This window comes from Octodon degus, unplaced genomic scaffold, assembly GCF_000260255.1.
Source record: "Octodon degus isolate 3935 unplaced genomic scaffold, OctDeg1.0 scaffold00061, whole genome shotgun sequence".
Lineage (NCBI taxonomy): Eukaryota > Metazoa > Chordata > Mammalia > Rodentia > Octodontidae > Octodon > Octodon degus.
In genome coordinates this window covers 8,162,929-8,183,321 of record NW_004524637.1, presented here as the reverse complement: position 1 = coordinate 8,183,321, position 20,393 = coordinate 8,162,929, and the positions used below count along the sequence as shown (strand labels likewise).

Sequence of the window (20,393 nt, the reverse complement as noted above, 5' to 3'; positions counted from 1 at the left end):
AGCTACTGGTAATAAAAACTGTTCAAACCTCTCTAAAGAAAAATTTAGTCCTGTGTACCAAAGTCTTAAAAATAAACTCTAGACTTTGATGAAAAATTCCACTTCTAGAAACCCAGAGATAAAAGCAGAAGTGAGTAAATACTTTTCATTAAGGATGCTCATATTATTTTAATAATAATTGAGCTAATTAGACTATCAATGTGATATCAAATAGATGCTGTACAAACCAGGTAGGCTGAGATTAACCTGGGAAAGAGATCCTGCTGAGCCGTCCAAGGATGATGGCCACTGGAGTTCGTCCGGTAGAACAGCTGTCTGCGAGGACAAACCCATTCTGCATCAGCGCCCTCTGGGACACTGGCTATCAGCCACGCGTGGCCACTGAACAGCTGAAACACGATTGGTGCAACTGCCACTAAACATATTTAAATGTCAACACCACGAGTGACAATATCAACACCACCAGTGACCAATGGCCACTGGACGGGACTGCAGGCCTCCAGAGGGGACTCTGTCTGTCTGTCTGTCTGTCTGTCTGTCTGTCTGTCTGTCTGTCTGTCTGTCTCTCTGTCTCAGGCTGTCACACTTGACACTCATCCCTCCAGGGACCAAACAATGGCTCTGCCTTGTATCTCCTGAGTCATAGACGAAGCCTCCTCGCTCCTCCAGTGGTGCGCAGCGTGGTCCTTGCTTCCAGGTGGGATATAAGACATTAACGATTTTATCTTCTCTTCTAATCTCTTAGCTTTCCTGCATCGTGTCTTAACAGAAGGACCTGAAATTGCCAGATCTCCCGAGAAGTTGCAGGAGTTTATCTGGATTTCAAATAAGAATATGCTGTGTCAAATTTTCACATAAGAATGTGCTGGGTCAAATTTTCAATTTTGTTTTTAAAAAATGGTTTTTTTTCTTCCTCTCTCTCTCTTCTGTCAACATTGTGAATTTCATTTCTTCCTTTGAACAAGCCTGTGGTCTGAAGACTGAATCTTTTCTACGGCCACACAAGTAGGGGGCGGCCCTTCGGGATGGGCCTCTCTGCCTCCTCTGGCCACCTGGAGAGACCAGAAGTCCCAGGCGCACGGGGAGTGGTGCTCGTCCAGCGGCCCCGCCACCCACCCTGCACTCACATGTCTGGGATGGACCCGCCTGTAGCCTGTCTCTACGACCTAGGGCTTCTTCCCTACCCCATCCCAAGGGAATGGGGGACAGCTACTTCCTATTTATTTGGTTGGTAGCCCAGCTAGCAAATGCTCTAAAATTTGCTTGGAGCCAGGCATGGAGGCACATGCCTGTAATCCTAGTCCTCAAGAGGCTGAGGCAGGAGGATTGTTGTGAGTTCCACCAGCTTGGGCTACACAGTGAGCTCAAGGCCAGCCTCAACTGCCTAGTGAGACCCTGTCTCAAAAAGACAAAAGAAGAAAAGAATTGTTTTGAGACAAGGTCTTGCTCTGTAGTCTCTACAGGCCTCACTCACAGCAATCCTGCCTCACACTCCTAAACACCGCATGGACAGGTGTGCGCCACCACACCCGGCATGAATGCTTTTAGAAAGCTTGCCAGGGCGATTCTACCCCAGAGCCCAAGCGCAGTGAGGCACCCTGGTGTAGGCAGGGGGCTGGAGCTTTGAGGCGCTGCCACCCAGTGGGTGGGCCCAGCCCTTGGCATGTCCTGACCACATACATCAAGGCAAGTTATCCAAGCATGTTGCTGGCACAACCCTTTAATCCTAGCGCTCTGGGAGGCTGAGGCAGGAGGGCCTGAAGTTCTAGCCCAAACTGGGACACTTGGCAAGATTTGTCTCAAAATAATTTTAAAATAAGAGCTGAGGGTGAAACTCAGGGAGAAGGCCCTGGGTTCAATCTCAGGGATTAAGAAGGGGGGGGGAGCCACGTGCACAGGTGAAGGTCCTGAGCAACTGATTAAACATCAGCGTGAATTCTGGGTTCACATGAGGCATAGTCTCAGCCACACCACCCTTCAGGGCTGGTGAATCTACATTCAGCGATCACTATTTCATCACAGAAATACTTTTTTCCTGACTCTAGGCAGCACATTCTCCAAAAATTGCTTTCTTTACAAGGTCTTCCATGCTGCATAAGAACTGGGCCAGAGATATAGCTCATTGCTTAAGCACCTGCCTGGCAAGCACAGGGTCATGAGTTTGATCCCTGGTACCACAAGAAGTACCGAGGCCTAAGCAGGGCGAGGGGGCACAGGCTTGTAGCCCTGCACTGTGAGGCTGAGGCAGAGCTGCCCAAGTTCCAGGTCAGACCGACCCGTATAGCACACCCTATTTAAAAAATAAAAAAGGGCCAAGGCCTAACGCTGCGCCTACCTCTAGGAAACTGCAAGCTTGTCTACACATTGGATGGCCACAGACAGTTTTCTTAGCGTGCAAAGTATTATTCACGGGAATAGTCACACTCAGTGTGAATATGGTAAATTATTATAGCAATAGACTTAAGATTAATTTGATTACAATCTACTGCACACATCCACTAGATACTACTTTGACTTTCGCTTTGTTTGCTCCACAAATATGAAGATAAAGGTTCTCATTTTCCAATTAATTAAAAAAAAAAGAAAAGAATTGAGTATTCTAGGTCTAATGTGGGGTTGAAATAGATTGTGTGTGGTAGCCATTAGATTTGGGGTCTTGTGTTAGCCTACCAACTACGTGAGCCTCCAGTGGTGTTTATGGGTAAACATACAAGGCTGTAAATGTTCAGAGCAGCTCTAGTGTGGACAGCCCTGTGTAAGTACTCTCTCACGAAACGAACAGCCCTTCCTCCTGCCTGGGCCTCCCTAACCTCCGGGCGGCACCGGCCCACGCGGGGAAGTCGGTCCTCGAGGTAGCAGCCCTTCCAGCAGCCAGCAGAGAAACAGGCAGGCCTCCGCTGGGCTCCGTCACTGCGCCCACTGGCCTACTTCGCCCTTCCTATAGCGATATTCACGGAGCCTGGGTGTGCTCCGTGTGCACATCCATAATCCCAGTAATCAGGAGGCTGATGCAGGATCATTGTGAGTTCGAGGTTGGCCTGGGCTATGAAGTGAGCTCAAGCCAGCCTGAACTGCATAGCAAGACCCTGTTTCAAAAAAACAAAAAGGAAAAAAAAAGGTGGTATTTACAGATTGAGTTATTTATCCTAGATTCACAGATGCTACTGTGGGATTTTCTCATGGGAGAAGTCTACAATGCTAAGATGACAAGCATTTTTAAAAACAGGTTGTAGAGACAGTAATTTCAGGCTAATTTTTTGAGCTGGGGTTATAGCTCAGTGGCATAACACAGGCCTGGCAAGTGTAAGGTCCTGAGTTTGATTCCTGGTATCAAAAAAAGTCAAGATACTTAAAAAAGCAAAACAAAACTCCAGCGTTTTCAAGGTGGATACACTTCTGACTTGCAGGTTGGCCTTCCCCAGGCCTTCTCCACGGGGCTTGCATATCTCTAGGTCAAGCTCACCAGTTAGGAGATCGGCTGCTGGGCCCCGGACCCCAGGGGTCCCTCTCCCTCCCCATTCCTCCTCCCTTGACTGCTTCCTGACTACCATGACCTGAGCAGCTCCGGGCCTGGGCCCTTGGCCATGCCACCCTGTCTTAGAGCCAGCTTCGTGGGACGGCACATGCAGCAGAGAACAACTCCTCTAATCTGCTAGTAGTGGGCACTACTGAGTCCAGTGGCCAAGAAAGTAACCAGGACAGTAGACAGACGGACCCACGCACTGCGGCGCCATCTAACAGCGGGACAGGAAAAGAACCTGACAAGAAACGAGCCGCGGCACGCGCACACGACCAGGTGAGAGGCTGCCCTAACAGGCTTCTCCCTGGGATTCTACCTAGGTCGTTTCTGCGACACAAAACGTAAAGCCCCGTAGGGCCGGGTGGGGGAAGGAGAAGCGCAGGCGCACGACGCACTGCGTGCTCTTGGGGCACCGCAGCCGTCCTGATATCACCAAACAGAGGGTGGTCGGAAACGATGGTGAGTGTCTAAATTGTAAAACTTTATTAAAGATTGCCACTCATTCCCCTTAAAATATCCTGCTTCAAAGACACCTACCGATACCTCGGCGGTCTAAGCGCCTGTCTGCCAAACACAAGGACCAGCGTTCGATACTGGGTACCGCATGCCGCGCGGTCCCCGGGGCCGCTGAGCTGGTCCTGATACCGAGCATGGTGGCACATGCCTGCAATCCCAGTGCTGGGGAGGCTGAGACAGGAAGATCTCTACGAGTCCGAGCTGTGTAGTGAGACGATGTACCAAATAAATGAATAATTTTTTTATGAATAAAATTTTTAAAAAAATTCAAAACAAAGGCACTTCGCCCACTGTTCCTGCCACTTGTATTAAGTGACACCTTGAGTGTCTTGAACTGTGAATGGAAGAAATGCAGTGCATGCTGTTGCCAAACGCCGTTCCACAGAGGCGGATTGTACAAACGCGCGGCCTCATCCACCTTGCCCTTCCCACAGGAGAAATGACTAGGGCAGTCCACTGAGGACATGGATGAAGCCACCACAGTGCAGCTAAAGACACTCATGCACGTGGCCCTCCAGAAGCGCTTTTGAAGTAGCCAAGCACACGGGCTGCATGTACTCGAAGTGAAGAACAGCGCTGGGAGGGGCCCGAGTGGCAACGTCTTTTACTAGATACATTTTTTACTTTTTATTATTTTTGCAGTACTGGGGATTGAACGCAAGACCTTACGCTTGACAGGCAGGCGCTTATTGTACTGAGTCATCTCCCCGGCCCTAGAATACATTTTTTATTTTTTATTTTTTTTATTTTTTTATTTTTTTTTTAAACATTTATTTATTTATTGTGTGTGTGTGTGTGTGTGTGTGTGTGTGTGGCCAGCTCAGCCCACCAGGGGGCGGGGCTGGCTGGCATGTGGTGCTGGGGGATCGAACCGCGGTCCCTGTGCTTTGTCAAGCTTGTTCCAAGTAGGTGCTTTAGACCACTGAGCCATCTCGCCAGCCCTAGAATACATTTTTTAAATAAAAGAAAAATACTCACTGTGATTTTCTATCCCCACTATAGATGTTAAATAAGTTCACACCCTCAGAACGTACAGTACTGCGAGGACGCTGGCGTGACTCCAGGGTGCTCTGACGTTGTATAACGAGCCACGACAAGCGGGCGTTGGAGGGCGGGCATCGGGGAGCGAGTCCGTGGGTGGAAGCAAGACACCGGCAACTGTCTGACGCCCCGCTTAGCTGGGAAGCTAAGGCTGCTTTAAAAGTCTATCACGGGGGCCGGGGAGATGGCTCAGTAGGATAAGCACTTGACTGGCAAATGCAAGGATCTGAGTTCAATCCCCGGTTCCGCCAAAAAATAAAAAATAAATAAATAAAAATAAAAGTCTATCACAGGGCCGGCCAGACAGCTCAGCAGACTGCGCGCCTGCAAGCCGGCTTGGGGCTGGGGTTCGGTCCCCGAACTGGGGGCACTGAGACCGCGATGCAGACTGGCCTGGTGGCGCGTGCCTGTAATCCCAGCTCTCGGGAGGCGGAAAGAGGCAGATCACTACGAGTCCGATCTAGTAGTGAGACCCTGAACACCCTGTAGACCCTTCCCTAAAATACAAAAATGAAAGTCTATCAAAATCAGTTTAAACTGAAATCAAGAAAAAAGAATGCCACAAGATAATACCGTGGTCCCTCACTTGTCACGGAGGGCACGTTCCAGACACCCCTGCACTAAGTGAAAACCATCGAAGTAACGACGTTAAACCAATTTTGGTATTTATATTTTAAGGCTTTATAAACTCTTCCCACGCTCTCATAAGCCTTTCCCACACCACTAAACACAATTCCAATGTTAACTATTTTCTAACCCCATAAATCTATGTAATTTTAACATAAATGTATTGTATGGGTCAGTATGTACTGATCCGCTAAAGAAACACTATAAAGTGTATTTTATATAATTTAATACTTTTAATGTTAGAATTAACATTTTAAATATTTTCATGTATTTAAAATTTTTAGGCAAAAATCATTTAAATCCGTAAAAGTATGCCATGTACCTACACACTACTGTGGGCTACCACGAAATTCCGTGATATAGCGAAAATTCCGCGATAAATAATTTATGCAAGTATTTTTTGAAAACCCACAAAGCAGTGAGTGCAAAAGTTGAACGGTGAGCTAGAGGGACCACTGTACAGGCTGACGTGTCCCTCACTAGCCATAACTGGGACTGTAAGTGTTTCAGATTTCTTCTGAGTTTCGAGTATTTACACATACACGGTGAAATTCTTGGGGATGCAACACCTTCAACACAAATTTGTTCCAGAACATGGACGCACGACCGGAAGGCAGTAGCGTGGACTGCAGCCCTTCACGCGGGGTCTGGCTTGCAGAAGGCGGGCTGCTCAGTGCGGGGCCTTCGTCTGCACCTTCCCTCCGGGACTCCGTCAAGAGCCTCGGGGTGGCCAGGATGCCTCCGGGGTGCACATGCCCAGCTGGCCCCAGGCCTCGGGTTCCACCCCGGGCAGCACTGGACAGACAAAACCCGCCGAGGCACATTTCCAATCACCCAGCTGCGAACCGCAGGCAAGGAGGGCAGGCGGAGCCCAGCCCTCTACCACACACAGCCGCCAACACTCGGGCACCACGCAGGCAAGGCGAGCCCAAGGCACACGCTGCACAACTGTGTCCCATCCTCCCCGAGGAAACCCGGGACTCAACCCTTCAGGTGTTTGGTTTTCAAACTCCATTTACAAAGGTCTCTGCACTCTCCCTTAAGACAGTTTTCATTTATTAAAAATTCGTAACCTTGCCAGCAAAACACTTGCCTGAAGAAAACAACGGGGCCCCTTTGAAGTTACTTTAAGCTATAAACCTTTATTGACACAGTTTCTCAGAATGTATTTCCGTCACCCACCCGCTCCTCCAAGTAGGGATGCTATCAAACAGATCAGCGTCACAGGGAAGCACACAACAGCAAGCAACGCGACCACGTAGTATCTACAGTGCCACTGGTGGCTCTTTACAGTGTTCTGCTGAGGAGAGGTACTGCATTATTGCTGGTAACGTTCTGAAGGCAGCTGCTCAATGCGTAGATTTCCACAGACAGCCCAGAGGGCGACAGGCCTGCATCCGCTCATAGTGTTATCTGACAGGTGGGGGCTCAGTGCGTCATTTCTTTTCCCATCTTTTTTCAGAAGTCTTGGATGAGGAGGAATCATGACTTTCATCACTACTATAGCGGGCATATAAAGTCTGAAATTAAAAACATGTGTCCTTTGTAATTTTGAATTCAATGCATTATTAATTTAGTTAAGGTAATTTCACATATTCTAAATATAATAAATTTATTTCTTATTTGTATAGTTAGGAAATTGTTGTAGAAATGACAAGAGAAGAGTTTTAAATGTCTAGTTGGCCTTAAGAATGAGGTAAAAGAAATAAAATATAGCTAATAAGCATATGTGTAAGTCTTCAAGGCTTTGTCTTTTTTTTTTTTTTTTTTTTGAGTCAGGGTCTCACTACACGGCTCAGGCTGGCCTTGAGCTTATTTTGTAGCCCCAGCTGGTCTCATAACTCATGAAGATACTCCTGCTTCAGCCTCGTCCTCAGTGCTGGGATTTCAGGCATGCACCACATGCCTGGCTTAAAGGTTTTCTTTTTTCGAGGTTTTCTTGAACCTTTACTTCTTCTGACATTTATTCTTAAATTCCTATATGTAAACTAGAAAACTATGTATTTTCAGATGACATTTAACCAATGAACTTAAGACAATAGAAAGGATTATAAACTGGGAACAGAGGCACAAGCTTGTAATCCTAGTGCTTCCAAAGGCTAAGGGAGGAGGTCTGGAAGTTTGAGTCCCACCTGGGCGACTTAGTAAGACCCCGGCTCAAAACAAAAACTAAGAAAGGGCAGCAGACATAGCCTAATGGCTAGGGGCCTTGGGTAGCTTCCCAGCACTACAGGGATGAAGTAGCATTAGGCATGTCTGATGAGCCGTAGTCATCCTGTGTCCATGAGGACCTGGCTCCAGGGCCCACTCCTGGGACACCACATCTGCAGAAGCGCCAGATCCTTACAAGATGTGGTACAGTATTCACACACACTCACCAACCTCTCACGCCCTTTGCATCACCTCTAGATTACTTGTAATACATGATACAATGTTAATGTGAGACAGACTGCTAGTACATAAGCAATGCTTTTTAAAATTTGGATTATTTTTGATGTGGGGTTGGTTAAATCCCTGGATGTAGAACCCATGGATAGAGTGGTCAAATGCGCATTAAAGTCTGTGGTATTTCTGGGGTCTTATTTTTCTCCCCCCACTATTTTCTTTTCTTGGTACCAGGAATTGAATTCTGGGCCTTGTGCTTGTTGGCAGGCCCTGTGCCACTGAGTTACATCCCCCGGCCCTAAAGCTTGTGTTTTTAAGACTATCAAGAAGACTGAAAGCTCACCTAACAACTACCTTATGAAGACAGGTATCTTGGTTCTCAATGATACACAACTTCAGTGATATGTGCGAGTAATCCACTCTAACTTTATAAAAGTTCTGAATATACTAGTATGGATTTAAAACATGAAAATAAGAAGCACAGAGCAGTTAGCAAAGACTCTGCCGAACTTTAACTGCTATAGCCATGGACTGGCCACCAGCATGGTGACAAACGTTTAGAAGCACACCTCCTAGCATCTGGACGCACATATAGTTGTGACCATCTAAGGAGTCCCAGTGGAGAGGTGTCCCAGGCTCTCAGCAACTTAAATCAACTTTACTCCTGCCCAGACAGCTAATAGTGTCATCCGTTCAAGCTCCCACAAGTCTATGATGTTGTAACTGAAATGTACAGCAACCGCTTGATAACTAGACTAACTGGTCACTAAGCATTCATAAGGTCCTGGAAGTGAGCAGGTGTCTGGTGACATGGAAATCGGAAACTTACACATAAACATAAACAGGAATTGGGAGGCTGCAAAGCTTGAGCCGTGTGCTTCGGGAACTGTGTGACTGCTATGGACTGCTCCACAGAATCCATTATATATTACTGATACTGTAACTTTTCTATGGCTTAACAGAAGAAATTCAAAATCAATGTTAAGAATCGTACTGAGACAGGGTAGTTTAGAAGATAGATTCCTATGCTAAATTTATTCCAGCTGAGGTAGGAAAGCAATCTCTTGGAGGTACCTTCTACAAGAACCCACTGTGGAATATGCTCTATGCAAAATATAAATACAAATCAAACAAGTCTATACTTACCAAAAAGCACATATCAGGTGTCTAAGTGCAGAAATGTAACTAATGTGGTGATTGCCCAAGTTTTCAGTGAGCTTTCCACTTAGTCTCTTAACTCCCTGAAGTATAAACAGCTTTATTGAAGATGAATGTAGAGAAGAGACGCACTTACTTTAGCAACTTTCAAAATGGAGTTAGGAGAATTCAGACCAACCAGCTGGCCCAAAACATGTTTCATTTCATCAGTGGTTCCCTTAGCCATCTGGTTACCTAGAAGGTAAATATAATCAACATCACGTGGGAGAACCACACAGGAGCATGCAAAACCATTCAGAGTACCATCACGTACCAGCCCAATAATGGGCGTCCTGCAATTCATCGCTGACCACAGCGCCACGCCTCAGCTAAGCGCAGGCAAAAGGGAACAGGTGACGAAGGGCTGACCTACTTCACTGGCTGTATCCTAGCACCTGCTGCAACCCACAGGCCACTTGTGTCTGTGTTCTATCTAGTAATGAATGATTTTTAAAGTCGTACCTGGATAACTTTGAATTTGAACATACGGGTGTGCCAGAAGATCAGGAACAGATATCCTCTGCTTAGGGTCCCTTATTAAACAACACTGAAAAAGAATTTTATGAGGCACTGATGAAATATTTTCCAGATTTCACCGCATCACAGAAGCTACTCTTGGGCGGCCAAATAGCTCAGTGGATTAAAGTGCCTGCAAGCAGGCCCAGGGACCAGGGGTTCGATCCCCAGGTCTGTTGTGCTGACCCTGCCCCCCCAGGGCACGCTGAGACAGCAATTGAGACTGGGCGTGATGGCACAAGCCTGTAATCCCAGCTCTTGGGAGGCTGTAAACGGACAGATCACTACAAGTCCGATCTAGTAGTGAGACCCTGCACATCCTGTAAACCCTTCCCTAAAAAGAAAAAAGAAGCTTCTCTCTAGACCCCTAAACAATGTTTCGCAGAATCCCCAGCACTCCGCATTAAAACATCTTCAAAGTAAACATGCAAAGGCCATCCTCAGTCCAACAAACCAGCTATAAGTAGGCCAGCTACACTGTTCCCAGTGCCAGCTATTTCTTTTAAGCAAACTACATAAAATATTATCTTTTCATATCAATATTCTGTTAATATTACCTTTAACACATCTTGAAGATCTTTCTCTGGAATATCAGGAAATTCAATTTCATGATTAGGATCAATTATAGCATGTAACTTGGAAATCTGATTAACGATATGCTGAAATGGTGTTTTTCCGTATGTCATGTAGTACAAAATGCATCCCAGGGACCAGACATCACTTTTGGGGCTTATCTAAGTTGGAAAGAAAGCAAAAAACAACACAAGTTGATGCTCTTCAATAAAAAATGTTAGCACATCATTATTAAAAACCACAATCATAAAATTACAATTAAATTGCACTCATTGCATAAGTTTACATGGTAGCTGGGTGTGGTGGCGCAGGCCTGTAATCCTAGCACTCCTGGGCGGCTGTGGCACAGGACTGGGGCGAGTTTGGGACCAGCCTGGGCTGCACAGGGAGACCCTGTCTCACAAAAAAGGACAGAAAAACAAAAACAAACATACAAGACAAACACTATTTTTCTAGTTTCCACGGATTTGGTTATTTTACTAGAAATGAGCTTCACTGGAGACAAAATGGGGGAGCCACAGGTGCCAGCTGGCAGCCCCGCCAGGGCCCTGTCCGGAGTCTACAGAACCAGCGTGGAGAGAGCGGAAGAGAAGGGACTGGGAGCCTCCAGGCAGAGCAGAACGACGGAGGACCGCGCCACAGAGGGCCCGCACTGCTGCCACCCTCCGCTGGAGGCTGCGGCAGGAAGGGAACCGGGTCCCAGCACGGCCCCGGGGCTGCCTCCCGCTCCGGGTGTGGGAGGGAAGGATTCAGGGATGCCGCAGGCGCTGGAGAGTTGCTGCAAGGCCGGGCCTGGGCCCCGAGCCTTCCCACCGAGGGCGGCCAGGTCAGCCTGAGTGCACAGGACAGCAGGCCCATGCTGGTGCGTGTCCCCCTGCTGAAGGGAGACCCCACAGGGCCAGGGGAGGCGAATCCTCAACCCGCCCCAGGACACCACCATGCGGGCTCGCCTTACTGCTGCGGGCCAGTTGAAGCCACCACCGCGGCCAGGGCGAGGGCAGCAAGGGCTGCACCCAAGCGCTCGGCTGGGTCAGACTGGACACGGTGCCTGCGCATACTTAGTTCTGCGTTGAGGGGACCCAAGATGGGGGCGCCCCTACCGCTGGCCGAGGGGCACTTTGGGAAGCGCACATGAAACATCTCATCAGAATATCCAGTGTTCCCGGGGACATGGCAGGGGTTTAAGTTCCTGCATACTTCTTGAGTCACATGAGCAATGTCATGTTCTCTCGTGGGTTCATGTGTGTACCAGGGTGCCACTGCTGTGCACGTGTTCTGTCGGGGGGTCTGGACTAGCGGGGGTCTAGGTCCTCTCACTCTTCTTCGCCGCAACACCGCGTCAGCAACGTTTTTTCCAAACCCGCGAAGTCCCCTCCCCGCCAAGGTTTTCAGTCCCCCACACCCACTCCTCTCTGCCCTGGTGCAGCCCCTCCGTCCTTCCCAGCTGGCCTCGGCTCCTCCACAGCTTGCCCAGCTTGCTGTACTCCCCGCTAGCCAGTTCTGGGAACCACAGAGCTTTCCTCAACAGGAAGTGGGCGCCCTGCCCCCCAGCTCCCCCGGCCCCCACCAAGCGTCCCCTGACAACGCTCACGCAGAATCTTCCACTCCACTAAAGGAGCTCCGATAAAATCCACCCACACATCCAGGTTCTCGGCTACCTCAAATCTGCCCTTCGGGCTTCCCGCTAATAGCACTCATCCAGCCCCTGCCCCTCCCCCACGTCCCCCATCCCTTCTGCGCCTGAAGAGCCCCCACCAATAGCAAACTGCCGGGTGGGCCGGCGCTTGCAGCACAGGCCAAGGGCGGGGGAGGGCCTGCAAGGCCGTCCGCGGAAGGGCCGCACTCTGGACGCGGTCACACACAGAAGCACTGCATTCGGCAAAGCGTAGGCACAGTTGGCATCACTTAGAGTAACAGCAGGAGCCCACACCGGTAGGGGGTGTGCAAAGCCAAAATTACGGAGGAAACAGCCACCTAAACAACTCCGCATAAGTCCTGGGCTCTCAACCTGCCCTGCCCCCAAAAGGAGAAAACAGGGAGTCCCATTTAATGTTTTTAAATATGTAAAATATATATTATACATAATATATATAAACAAACACAGATACTAGTAGAGGAAGGGAGACACAACAAAACAGAAGCTCTCCCAACCCCCGACTCTCACAAGGCAGAGCCAGGAAGAACACAAGTATCTGCTAGCAGAAATCGATGAAAAGTTCCTAGAAGGGATAAAGAAACTTCATGACTTCAGTGAGAGCCCAAATCCCAAGTTCATGGGAACCACTCACTATTTCTGCGGTAACTTGGGGGAACAGGTCAGTAACTGGAGGAGCTAGGCAGCAGCGCAAAACTGGAACAAATTCAGCATGGAGACAGAGCCCTCGAAAACCTATCAGGTGGAAGCACCTCAAATAAAAAGCAGTGGAGAGTTCACACGCTGCAGAAGTGACCAACGTGAAGACAGTGTGCCTGGCTCTGAGGACAAAACGGTATGATAAAGAGTGCGAAGAAGCCACAAAGGAAATACAAACGAGAGAGAGAGAGAGAGAGAGAGAGAGAGAGAGAGAGAGAGAGAACACCCAGAAGCAACAAGGTGACCACAGGAAGCCCAGTCTCAAGCTCAGCAGACACAGGACGAGAGCACAGGTGGACTCACTAAGATGCTTGCAAGACAACTTCCCGAATATAAGAACAGGGTTAAGAATACGAGTGAGGGGTGCTCACTGCACACTGTCTTCGTTACTTTTTGCTGATTGCTGGGATGAAATACCTGACACCCAAAGTTAAGGGAGGGGAGGTTTCTTTAGCTCAGTTTGTGGAGGTTCCAGTGCATACTCGACTGCTACAAGGCAGAGTGGCACACGGCACCAGGGCAGCAGCCCACAGCAGCAGAGAACCACAAGAGCAAGGAGAGCAAAAGGGATGGGCAGAGGCAGGGGGCAAGCCTCTCTCCCTGCCTCACACTGTGTGTGGGCCACCCACTCCGGGTGTAACACTTCACCCGTAATCTCAGCACTGTATCATGAATTCATTGCAAACTCTAGAACCCGCCCCCGAGCCTGCCCAAGGCTTTGGGAGACATCTAGGCACAAACCATAACCACCACCACACACTTACGACAAAGGCTCACCAAGGTGTACCCTCATTAAATTTAGATATACAGAAAAGCCAATAAACAACAGGATAGTGAAGGAGGGGTTAGAGGGCGGTCACTTAGAGGCAAGGCACCCAGAATCATGGCCAACTTCTCAGCGCAAACCTGAAAGCCAGAGGAGCTCGCGGGAAGGATTTCACACCCAAAAGCAAGTAACTTCTAGTCCTGATTAACCTGCTCTGCGAAGCTATTCCTCAAAATAGATGAAGAAATAAAGTATCAACATGAGAAAGACCAGTTCAGAAGGTGCATTTGTGCTAAGCCCGCTCTAGAGAAATACTCAAGGGCCTTCTCGGCAGAGACAGCACTGGACATAGCTAAAAGCACAGAGGGAATATGCGAGTCAACGGATAAGGAAGAAGCCCTGGGAAAAGAAGAGCTGAGGACCTGCCAACTGAGGGAGAGAGCAAGGCAAGCACATAACGGCACGCCGCGGCAGGCGCCTCTCCATGCAGCAGGCGCCTCTGCACGCAATGGCAGCCACAGGGTCCCTGGGACGCTGCAGGTTCACAGCCGATTGGTCCAGTGCGACAGAGACAGCAGCACGGCATGCAACCGCCCCCTGACAAGGGCCACCACAGAGCTCACAAAGGTGGCAAAATACAGTATAAAGAAGAGGAAGGACAGGAAAAATGTATATATTCCAGTCATCTGCTCAAGCATTCAACTTATAAACAAATAATAAATGAAAAGAAATGGAAGTAGGAAACAATCCTTCAAAGGATATCAAACTGTTATTTGATATCATTATACACTGTTATTTTCAGGTATTCAAGAGCTAATTTGGTATTGTCTCCCTCTGTCATTTTAAACTCAAAAAATATCCCAGTTATGCCCCCTCCCTCTTTTTGGCAATACTGGGGATTGAACCCAGGGCCTTCACGCTGAGCCACATGCCCATTCCTTTGTGCATTTCTTAAAATTTTGAGACAAGGTCTTGCTAGGTGGTTAAGTTCTTCACGGAGGGCTTGAACTTGGGACTCTTACTTCAGCCTCTGTGTTGTGATTCTGGTTTTCTTTTTTTTGGAACTGGGAATCAAACCGAGGCCCTCTATGCTTGCTGGGCAGGTGCTGCGGCACGGAGCCCCGGGCCCTGCATGCTGTGATGACAGGTGTGAACCACTGCACCAGGCTTAGGTGAACTGCTCGTAGGAGCACAGCAAGCGATCAACATAGGAGAAGAATATTATTAAAGAATAACCTCGCATCAATGAAAGCCCGTCACCACCAGCCTAAGGCGGCCAGGCTTCTGTACAGTAACGGACTGTGAAACTTTAGAACTCACGTTTGTGGGCGGACTTTACAGGTGCCAATTAGACTATATTCACAATACCTTGGACTTGGATCTCCCGTTCTCCCTTGAGGATGACATGTCTTTGATGGCTTCTGGTGGCATGTAATTAACGGTGCCAACCTATGTGCCCAGGAACAGAAAACGCAGATCAATGAGCCAGTTATACACATCAGATTCCTGCAAACCAGCGTCATTACAGCTTTCAGTGATAGATGCCAACACTGCAGAGCCGCACATCAGACTGCGGCTGGAACAGGGGGAGCTGGTCTGAGAGGAGGAGCACAGCAAGGGATCAACATAGGAGAAGAATATTATTAAAGAATAACCTCGTGTCAATGAAAGCCCGTCACCACCGGCCTAAGGTGGCCAGGCTTCTGTACATTAACGGACTGTGAAAAATTTTAATGCCTAAAATTTTTACTCTTAGCAATTGTATATATTTGTGTCTGTAATCTGAGCACTGTCAAGGCTAACATTCTAGGGCTGGGGATATAGCTCAGTGGCTTAAGTGCCTGCCTGGCCAGGGCAAGGTCCCCAGTTCAAGTCCTGGTACCACTAAATAAATAATAAATAAATAAATATAAAATTGTATTAATGGCCATACACTTTGAGGGAATGATTCTCTCTCATTTCCATGCTGGAGATAGACTTCCGACTGTGACCGACTGGACTGCTCCCAGAATGCTGCGCTGTTTGCATAATTATGGAGGACAAATGATATTATCTGCCTTCCACTGTCAAGGCTAACATTCTAGGGCTGGGGATATAGCTCAGCGGCTTCACTGCCTGCCTGGCAAGGCAAGGTCCCCAGTTCAAGTCCTAGTACCACTAAATAAATAAATGTAAAATTGTATTAATGGCCATACACTTTGAGGGAATGATTCTCTCTCATTTCTGTGCTGAAGTAGGTGCAACAGAAATTGAACATAAGGAATAAACAATTGGGACGAGGGAAAGAAGAAAAGATAGGAAAAAAAAGGGGAAAAAATACGCAGGAACGCTAAGATGATGGTACTACTGATTTCCATCAGTTTTTTGAAGGCAGCAGTTAATGCTTAAAATTTTACTCTTACCAATTATATACGTTTGTATCTGTAATCTGAGCAAGGTGCAATGTATCACCCACTGTTGAATAGCTATCATCTTATGCTTTACTTTGTGTATCGTTTCTAATGCCTTATCTACTATTTTTTCTTTTTGATGGTACTGGGGATCAAACTCAGGACCTTGTGCTTGTCAGGCAGCCACCTATGCTACTGAGCTATCGCCCCAGCTCTATTATTCTTCTGTTCTCTGTTAAGAAAAAAAAAAAAAAAGGCTCAACTTTTTCCCCCTGTAACAACAAAGTCCAGCCACACTTTGGATGCTGAAAGACATCCAAATCAAATGGTTCCAAGGACACGCTCTTATCAAAGCCTGGTTTTGCACCCTAACAGACATCTGCTACGCGGAACGTACCCCTCAGGGCCAGTCAAGATCACCTTTCAGTGTACGTCAGCACCACTGCTTCAGCGCTTACGGCAACTTCTCTAGGTTGCTACTGCGTATCCCGCCGTCAGAATGCTTGCTGAGCACGGTCTTCGTGATGACATTTCCAGCACAAAGACCCTTCTTAAATTCCCCCTACCCCCACTGAAGTGATAGGAAAACTCTCTTCTCTGGAAGAATAATCTTATTTCATGGACAGTGGGGGAAAACGTGACAATGACACTGCAGTTCCCTCTGCTTGCTACCTAGGAGCTCCAAGCCAGATGTTGGGGCACTTTCAGACCATGACTAGGGGGCTCCCAAGGCAGGCAGGCTCCGCTGCTGCTCGGTCTTGGGTGTAGACAATCGTGCAGAGCTGCTGGCTATGTTTCTGCACGGTGCTGGCCTTCTATTTGAAATTGCACTGCCACAGTTTTGAATCTTTTTTATAGTTAGAGGATCTGTTCTTCTAGGATCTCAAGCCTTGCACATCACAAGGTGGGTGCAAATGTCACACCCACGGGCTGAGCCCTGAATGCAAAGGAACTGAGCTCGGTGGCAGTGCTGCGCCTGACTGGCCCTCCGAGTCCTACCTGAGAGTCTTTAATAATGCTTGTGGTATCAGGCTGCATCTGGTTTGCGATGCCAAAATCGATCAGCTTCAGCATCCCATCAACTATCAGGAAGTTGGCAGGCTTCAGGTCGCTGTGAACAATGCCTGCAAGTAAGAGCACACTGTGTGGAAAACCCTGCAGACTGCCACACATCACAATCTAGAGGCCACATGGGGCTGTCAACTCAAGTAGCTATGCCACACCTTCGCAGCACTCCCAGGAGCCGGTCACCAGGCTGTCATAATGGATTACTTAGTCACCATAACAACACTGAGATGAGCAAATTATATACATCCTATTTTATTCTATTTATGTATAATTGTCTTTTGAGCAGGGTTTCCCTAAGCCATTCAGGCTGGCCTTCCACTTCAAACTCAGTGATCCTCCTGCCTCAGCCTCCTAAGTGCTAGGATTACAGCGTGCGCCACCAAGCCCAGCTTTATTATATCCATTTTAAAGCTAGGAAACTGAGTTTAAGTATATCATTCAAGGACACAAGGATTACATGACATCAAGACTCAAAGCCATGAGGCTAGACTTAGAGTCTACCCACAGCTGCTCACTGCCCAGCAGAGAGAATGGCAGTTACAGCTGCGCCAGGTGGTAAGAGCTGAGTACGTGACCTTTAACTACAGAAAGAGAAACTGAAGACTTAAATCATTCTTTTGGGTTAACCATGGTTTTAATAGACAGAGAACCTTTTAAAGCTCTAAAAACCAAGAACAAGGGTCTGTTGAAAGAATGAGCACCACCACCAACTCCCAGGTAGGACACATGACACAAAATCAACTGGGGAATGTGGGAAGTAAACATCTCGCATCCTCAGGGGGCCTAGATGAACCCGAAGGTCTCAGGCTGACAACAGGAGCGCCTGGAGATAAAGACCACGGATCACACCAACGTACCCGGTAAGGTGCATGTCCATTACGCACACAGGACCCTGAGTTTGCGTCCTGTACCCTTTGAGCTAACAGTGCTCTAAGACATGGCTTGTTGCGCACAGTGGCGCACAACTGGAGTCCTGGTGCTCTGCAGACTGAGGGAGAGTGCAAGTTCAAGACGGGGCTGGGCAACTTAACAAGATGCTGTCTCAAAAAAATAGAATGTCAAGAGCCGGGGATGTGGCTCAGAAGCCAGAAAACGAAACAGCATGGGTGCACTGGGGGGGTCCTTCAGGCTTAAGAACGCTTTTAATCATTTAGTTCATTTTATTAAAAGGTGCCAGGAGAGCCGTAGGCATAGTTCTCTAGGGGGCACTCTTAACAAATAGCTGAACCTTCCACCTAGATTTCCAAGTACCGTGTTGATGGATGGTGTGTACCGCCTCCAACATATTTTTCCAGTAACTCTTGCGTTCCCATGGATTGATGGACTTTTTCTTCTTAAGCCAACTATTAAGATCAATATTCCCACATTCCATCACCATGTAGATACGCTGATCTGTGATTTCACTGCCAGTTTAAAATATAAAAGCAATAAAACAATCAACGATTAGGTTACAGCAAGATTTACTAACTATTCACCTAAAATTATGGCAGAAAAAGTTTTATTTTTAAATTTCAAAAGCAAGGCATGGTAGCAGATGCCTCTAATCCCAGCACCTGTGAGGCTGAGGCAGGAGGATTGCTGTGAGATCAGAGCCAGCCTGAACACCACTGCAAAACTTGTCTCAAGACGACCCAGCAAAGTTCTGGCCCAGGATCTCTATTCCTCACTGGTAGCACACCCGCGGGCACGGTGAACATTCCCCAAACCTGGGAACTTACAGTAAGAAGTATAGCAAGCATCAGCCCCAAGTGCCACGGTACAAGAAAGGCCAGGATTCCCTATACGCCCAGGAGAGCGACACCACGACAGGAAGCAGAGTGGCTGCGGTGGGCAGACTCGGCCGATTTCCGGAAGGAGGCCACATGTGCCGAGGCTCGAGTGTGTTCGGCCCAAGTGCAGACCTAAGAGAACGCTGGCTATTAAGAGACGCAAGCATTCTGAACTGGGTGGAGGTAAGAAAAGGAAGGGCCACGTGATCCAGGTTTAACTTTTCGTCTTTTGTTTTATTGTGAAGATAAAAAAATCTTGCTTCAAAACCCCCCCCACTAATTAAAAGAGATGCTTACTAATCATACAGTCGGATGATCTTATCGCTGTGTTGTTGTAGTTTATTTAAATAAGCTATTTCATTCCGATAACTTTCAATAGTTTGATTGTCTGCTTCTTCCAGGTTCACATATTTTATAGCATATATCTGTTTCTTTTCATTCAGGACCTGAAATACCTAGACAGCACAACAAAGAGGAAAAAAAGTTCAGTATGTACCACTAGTATGGTGAATTAGAAGTAATTTTAGCTTGAGAAAATTCTAGAGAAAATACTGACATGAAAAATTACGAGTTTCTGTACCCGGTTTGAATATAGAAGGAAAAAAACACCATAAGAAACAGTCCCTCTCTAACTGCATGACAATGAACTTTCAATAACCCAAAAGCATAAACCTGAACGTTTTCTCCATCAATATATAAGAAAAGCATTTTTAGCTGCCTTTTTTTTTTTTTTTTTGTGAAACCGGGAATTGAACTCAGGCCCTTGCGCTTGCCAGGGAAGCGCTTTTTCCACTGAGCCATCTCCAGGGCAAGAAGAGCATTTTTAATCTGGCACGTTTATGACACTCTTTAGTCACCTCAGCCAGGAAACGTAGATAAAGACACAGAAGAGTGACAGCAGCGATGAGCAAGGCTATCATGAGGAGAAGCCACCTCCCAGCTGGTGGGTTTTCTCCGCTGAGGAGTCCATTCATGTGATGGGAAAATGTTAAAAAACATGTATTAACTGTAAGCCATCAACACACTCTGTAATGAGGAGGTCTCGGTTTGCACAAAAAACCCAGAGAGCGGAGCCCGCGTGCTCGCCTCACTATCCTGGCAGGACCTGGAAGGTCCACCTGCAGCTGCTCTGGCTCAGGGCACCACTGACTACGCGGTCATACTGGTAGAACAGACATCGTTGGAAAAGACACCCCATGAAATGGTCTAAATGTGCAGCAAGGATGTTTCGGAACACCAAGAATTCAACCACAAAATGCCAGCATATGCAGGTTATTCGTGCCCCCATTGTGACACACCCAAGTGAGGACTAATTCCAACCTGGACCACCCAGCAGGCGCGAGGACAACCGCACGCACACGTGAGGGGCACGCGCACGCAGGTGGCACTAACAGAGAAGGTCCACAATGCCTTATTTTTAAGTACAAAATACTCTAAAAAAAAGTCACAGGTTTTACCCAGACATCCAGGAAATCAGAGGGAGGTGGAACATAGAACAGAGACTGGCTAAGAGGCAGCAGAAAAGAAGAATGAAAGAGACAACAGGAATCTAATCCCGAGTGTTATGGTTTGTGTCTAGTTGTCCCCCCAAAGTCTCATGCAGTCATGGGGTGAGGACTTCTAGAGTTTGTGTTAACTCATGATCCACTGGGATTATGTGTGATCCAAGGCT

The 20,393-nt window shown here is 47.7% G+C and overlaps 1 protein-coding gene across 1 annotated transcript in view; it reads right to left on the bottom strand.

The window, feature by feature from the left end:
* Nucleotides 1-6,834: 6,834 nt before the first annotated feature.
* Nucleotides 6,835-20,393, bottom strand: part of Ttk (TTK protein kinase) — a 53,781-nt gene continuing 40,222 nt past the window's right edge. The window contains exons 15-22 of the mRNA XM_023718717.1: nt 19,019-19,176; nt 18,204-18,355; nt 16,884-17,008; nt 14,863-14,943; nt 10,360-10,536; nt 9,749-9,833; nt 9,384-9,481; nt 6,835-7,224 (exon numbers count right to left, since the gene is read on the bottom strand). Coding sequence (XP_023574485.1) covers nt 7,141-7,224; nt 9,384-9,481; nt 9,749-9,833; nt 10,360-10,536; nt 14,863-14,943; nt 16,884-17,008; nt 18,204-18,355; nt 19,019-19,176 — 960 coding nt within the window. The 3' untranslated portion in view covers nt 6,835-7,140. The remainder of the gene's footprint in view (nt 7,225-9,383; nt 9,482-9,748; nt 9,834-10,359; nt 10,537-14,862; nt 14,944-16,883; nt 17,009-18,203; nt 18,356-19,018; nt 19,177-20,393) is intronic.